The sequence below is a fragment of the Parus major genome, chromosome 1, assembly GCF_001522545.3.
Source record: "Parus major isolate Abel chromosome 1, Parus_major1.1, whole genome shotgun sequence".
Classification (NCBI taxonomy): Eukaryota; Metazoa; Chordata; class Aves; order Passeriformes; family Paridae; genus Parus; species Parus major.
In genome coordinates, this window is record NC_031768.1 from 17,899,928 (window position 1) to 17,905,597 (window position 5,670).

The following is a 5,670-nucleotide window of genomic DNA, read 5'->3' on the forward strand; positions in this document are numbered from 1 at the left end:
TCCCCCTCGCCTGCAGCCGGGGCGGGCAGAGACCGGGGCGGAGAGCGGCGGTGCTCCCGGCCGGAGCAGGGCAGGATGTCCCGGAGCCGGGCACGGAGCCACGGCGATGCTCCCCCGGGGAAAGCCGTGTCACTCCGGCGGGCGCTGCCAACCCCGGCCCCAGAGCGGCCGCTGGAGGTTTAGCCCCCGCCGCAGCCGGCGTGTCCCGCTGGGTCTGCCTCCCCTCGCACCCGCTGTCCCCCGTGGCAGCGCTGCGATGGGATTCCATCACCGGGAAACTGCATTGGCACCGAAAGCTTTCCAGGCTTTGCCTTGCAGGACCATCCCTGAACAAACTTCTTCTAAACTGCTAAGTACTTGGATATTAGAAAAAAACCTGCCAAGTTATTGATATCTGCTGCTGGTTTCTTCAGACTTCTGAAAGTACAGATGTTCCTCCAAAGTACATTTAAGTCACCTTGTGGCGAGGAGCAGTGCAAAGTCAGAGGTACAAAAAGATGGAAAATTTAGCCCCAGGATTCAAATGAAATCTAATTAAAATTCAATCTATTTAAAAGAAACAAACTTATGCAATACTGTTTATGTGTTGCGCAGGATGGCAAGGACTTTTTTTTTTTGTCCTGGATGCTGGACACAAAAGCCATTGTTGGTTTGCAGCTGTGCTGATGTCTTTCTGAAATGCAGTAGTACCTTGAGACTCTCCAACTCCTTTGCCTTCCTGTCTGAAGAGAGTTGGGGTGGACTTGTCTGTATGGGAGAAGTAGTCTTTTGATTTTAGTCAAATCAGCACCATGTAGAAAGCACACTAATTACTTAAAACTGAATTCAAAGACTCATGGTTTTTATTATGCACATTTATTCCAACAAATAGATATGGATGTATCATTTGAGCCTGAGTTTCCCACAAAAATATTGATCAGTGTTCAAGATGAGTTTTGTTTTTTTTGTGAGAAGACAATTTCTGAACTGTGATGCATGTAGTGTGTTATGATTATTTCCTCATTTTTTAAATTTTTTTATTTTTTATTTTTTTACACAGTGACTTGTGGATAGGTCTGTCTGCCCTGGTGGTCCCTAAGTAGTATTTCACATTGTCTGCTGGAATGGGACTGGCCCTGGGTCTCCCCCATTCCCCCATTCCCTGTGATTTATTAGGGAAATGTTTATTGAGGCTGTAGTCATGGCTGTCTCCCAAGTGAAAGCTAATGGGCAGTTTCTGGACTATCCTCCCAATCTTGCTCTGAGCTCTCACAGGAGCTCTTTCCTACCAATGTGATATAAGAGGGGCCTGTGGCTTCTAGGGTCATATATATCTTACATATATGTATACATACATGTCTTATAGGAATGTCCCTCAGCTTTTAGGAAAACCTTTCTGTGCTTTATACAATCCTGATCCCAAAGCCTACCTCATGGCTGCTGTTGTTCTTATATTGTCTTGATATCTAGAATGTAAAATGTTAAATTAATGGCATGAAATTTTTTTCTATTTCTAGACTAAACACAGTTCTTGTTATTGTTTCATAAAATGCTGCCCCTAGTTTTTGGGCCTTAGCTGTGTTTTGTATGCCAGCTTGTTTTCTCTGGACCAAAGTAAGGACCCATTATAAGACTGTTTTGCCCACTAAAGATGCTATTTCCCATTTGGGGTGAATGGACATAACAGCTCTGAATTTGTATGTGAATTTGTGTGGGAGTCCTGCTCATCCCCCCTCATTTCCTCCTTTGCCTGACATGCTGGGTTGTATCAACAAGAACATCACCAGCAAACAAAGATGAAGAAATAACTGGCCCTCTCTATTATTTATATATTATATTATTATATTATATTCAGGACATACCTGGAAAACTCTGCTTAGGGTTTTCCTACTTGTCCCACTTGCTACTTTCTCTCTGAAAGTTACTGTGGAACAGCTGCATAGACTCAGGGACCTTGGGGCTTCCATGCAGAGGAGGAGATTCAGTCTCCTGAGTATGCTGAAGGTACACAAAGTACAGGCCCTGACACAGCTCTGGCTATACCATGATATAATATGCTTTTTTCCTCTGGGGCATTATCTCTAATACTCAAAGGGATGGAAAGGTGGAATGGAATCTGGTCTACAAGGCAATGGAAGAGAACTAGATTTGCCCCTTCCTTTTCCACTCTTTGAGTGTCCCTGCCCATGGAAAGGAAGGGGTTACATTTTCAAATTAAGCCTTGAACTCTGGAAAGTGCTGCAAGTCCCCTGTGAAGAGCCCAAAACCAAGTATCTAATACATAATGCCCCCCATATGAGCCCTTTTTTCCCACCTGGCCAATCTTAATTGATACCTACGCAATCTATGTGTGCATCAGGGATTGCCATTTCCAGCAGCTTCATGAATGAATGTAATAGGAGATGACTGTGTGGTTTTCAGGGAGGAATTTTATAAGTATAGCTTCCTGGCTTTTGATGTGATTTTCTTTAGTTTCAGGTCTCCTGCCAGAAAGATCTAGACATTTTTTTCCCTCATATTATTTCTCTACGTGCTAGCACAAATCTTTCACTGCTTGACTACATTAGCCTATATCAAAAATAATTGTCACTCTTATATATAACACTTTCCATATGGTAGCCCAATAACATGGTGCCTCTTAGTAGTGTTTAGGTTATTTCTGACAGAAAAAAAACCACAGTGATTTGATAGTTTGTTCAGCCATACTATGTTTAAAAAAATGTGAAGTTCATGTAATCTGTGCCTTTATTTTGTCACATTAATAAATGTTAAATGTTAATTGGCTATCCTGTAATTCAGTGCTTTGGAACTTTAACTTTTGACAGTTTGTCCTTTTTATTTGAATTATCAAAATGTAACAGTTGTCAGGTGGCAAAAGAATGAAAAAAAACCTAAGGATTAAACCAGGTAAGGTCTGGACCTATCATGTCCTTATTATGGGTCCATAGTTGCTACTTTTCAGCTTTTGCTAATTTGCTGTTGGCTTTAGAAATTACTGTATGGAGATTGGCAGTAGGTTTCTGTTTTACTTGGATCCCAGGTTCTATCCTCATTTGTTCCCCTCGAGCACCTCAGTGCTGGCATGAGAGTGACAAAGCAGAAACTTCAGCCTGGTGGGGATGCACACACTAGGTGTGACTTTATGGAATCAATAGGAGGATCTTTGTGGTTTCACATCACAAAGGTGTTTAGTCCTGAATTCTCAGATTACACTTCTGCTATCATGGGTTCAGCTTCTCTCTGTCTTGATATTTGGAGAAGGTGTTGGTGTAAAATTCTAGCTTTTCTTATGCTGTAAATAGGAATTATTAAATCTCTATTTAGGAATCACAAAGGACTGATGAAGTTGAAATATAAATACTTCAGCTAAAACATTTACATAAAGATAGAGTAAAAAACAGAGCATTAAGGACTGAAATATTGCTATAACAGCAATCATGGCTGTATCCTTTTTTTTTAAGTGAAGTTCCATTTATACTGCTAAGTAGTTTCAGATCAAGTTATTTTATGGGTTTTCCATGGAGTAGAATAAATAGAGAAATAAAAGCAAGCCATTCATTTTTTTTTCTCATGAGTCATTTTATCAGTTTTAACAGACTATTTTGAAACAGTAAGAAGCATGAATGAGATTATTCCTGAATTGGAATTTCTGAATAGAATCATGGTTATTAAATCAATTGAGCTTATTTGTTATTTTGGTTTGCTGAGTACTGCTTCAAGATATCTTGAGAAAAAAAAAATCAGGTTCAAAATTGAAATTCTTGCAGTTATTTAACTATGATCTGAAGCTTTAGGGAAAACTATCAAATATCCAGAGATTTATAAGACCTAGTAATATTCTTCACGGAGATTATGCAGGTGAGGAAAAGTTGACTAGATTGTTAAAGGCAGAGCACCAGGATTACCAAACTTCTGCTACTAAGAAAATTTAGTTGTAACCTCAACCTACTTTTTAGATGACACTATAAAATACTCTTAGAAGTGGTCTGTTTACATTGGTTTGATATTTGAGAACATTTTTCAGATTTCTACCACAGTTAAACTCAGCCCCGTGGCCCTTGGGACAATGCTTGCTGTCCTTTGTGGAGCAGAGAGTAGGAATTCATTGACAGGATCAGCCTGGATGCCAGATATGCCTAAGAAGGGCTCAGTATATATCTAACCAAGTTATGGTTTCTATGAGGGAATCCTTTTTTCTGGTCAAAAGTAATTGCAAGGAAAAAAGTTCAGTGTTTAGGAAAAGCTCTGTATTGCATTATGTTTAAATAATTAAAAATCACACACTCAAGATGGTGGGTGGCCCAACACAGCATGAACAAGAGCCTGTAAAAATTATACCAGTTGGGCTGGAGATAACTTTTCTAAACACAAAAGTAAGAGGTTTCACATGTTTGGTTTATATTCCACAGCCTGGAGTTCCAAGTGAGGTTATAAATTTATTTGGTAGAAGCAACTGAGCTGAAGGATATATGTGCCTGTTTGACGACTGGTTCAGGAGAACATGAAGAGCTCAGGAAAAGCTGAAGAACTTTATTTTGGCAGCTAAGACAAAGGTCATTAAATGAAAGGAAGACAACGTGGAACTAATGAAAAATCTGAGGGCATCATAAATTAATATAAGAATGGAAATGTCTACTCAAGGTTTTTTTTTTTTTTTTCTCTTTTGTGTGTGTGTGTGTGTTGGTGCTTTTAAAACTGTTAGTATTGGTCCCAGTCTGAGATCCAGGGAGATTTTTGAGCTGTATTTCTTGCATAATCAGAACTGTCCTCTTGAAACTGATCTGCTATCTTGCTCCAAGGGCTAGAAATCTTTGCAGGCTTTTGGAGTTAAGCATTGTTACTTTCCTTGGGTGATGTAGACATCTTTCACCATTCAGCACTTTTTTTCCATGTCACTCTGTCTTCCAGGTGGCACTTAACCTCATTGCTGCATTTGAGAGGAGGCTCTCAAGGAACCTCATCGGGGTTTTTCCAGTACTCAAAGGGGATCTTAAAAAAAAGAGGGAGAGTGGAGCTCTACATGGACAGATAGTAAAAGAACAAGGGGGAGTAGTTTAAAACTAAGAGAGGTGAGATTTAACTTGGGTATTAGGAGGAAGTTCTTTGCTGTGAGGGTGGTGAGGCACTGGAAAATGTTGCCCAGAGAAGTTATGGATGCCCCATTCCTGGAATTGTTCAAGGCCGGGTTAGATGGAGCTCTGAGCAACCTGGCATAGTGGGAAGTGTTTGAACCAGAGGATCTTTAAGGTCCCTTCCAACCCAAACCATTCTATAATTCAGTGATTTGCCTTTCTGGGTAGACATCTGCCTCTTTGGTTTTAACCACTCTGTCTTGGAACCTTTTCCTCCGAAGTGTATTCCTCTCCTTTAAATTTTCCATGTGACCATATATTTCCTAAGCTTATATGTGGAGATGTATTATTACAGATATTTTAAAACATAAACATCTGTTTAAAATCTAGCTGTTGCTAATATGCTGTGTAAAGTTAAGAGTGTGCCTTAAGTCCCTCCTGGAAAATTATTTGGCTGCTTTTCTTCCCTCTTCCCAACTGTGTACATATTGTAAATAAATTTGTACTCTGAAGCCACAGCCCCTTTCCTTTCCTTTCCTTTCCTTTCCTTTCCTTTCCTTTCCTTTCCTTTCCTTTCCTTTCCTTTCCTTTCCTTTCCTTTCCTTTCCTTTCCTTTCCT

General features: G+C 40.0%; 1 protein-coding gene across 1 annotated transcript in view; it reads right to left on the bottom strand.

Annotated features, from left to right (window-relative positions):
* EGFL6 (EGF like domain multiple 6) overlaps nucleotides 1–268 on the bottom strand; it is a 33,521-nt gene extending 33,253 nt beyond the window's left edge. Inside the window, exon 1 of the mRNA XM_033515724.1 lies at nucleotides 11–268. Within this exon, the coding sequence (XP_033371615.1) occupies nucleotides 11–268 (258 nt within the window). The remainder of the gene's footprint in view (nucleotides 1–10) is intronic.
* Between the last annotated feature and the right edge of the window lie 5,402 nt (nucleotides 269–5,670).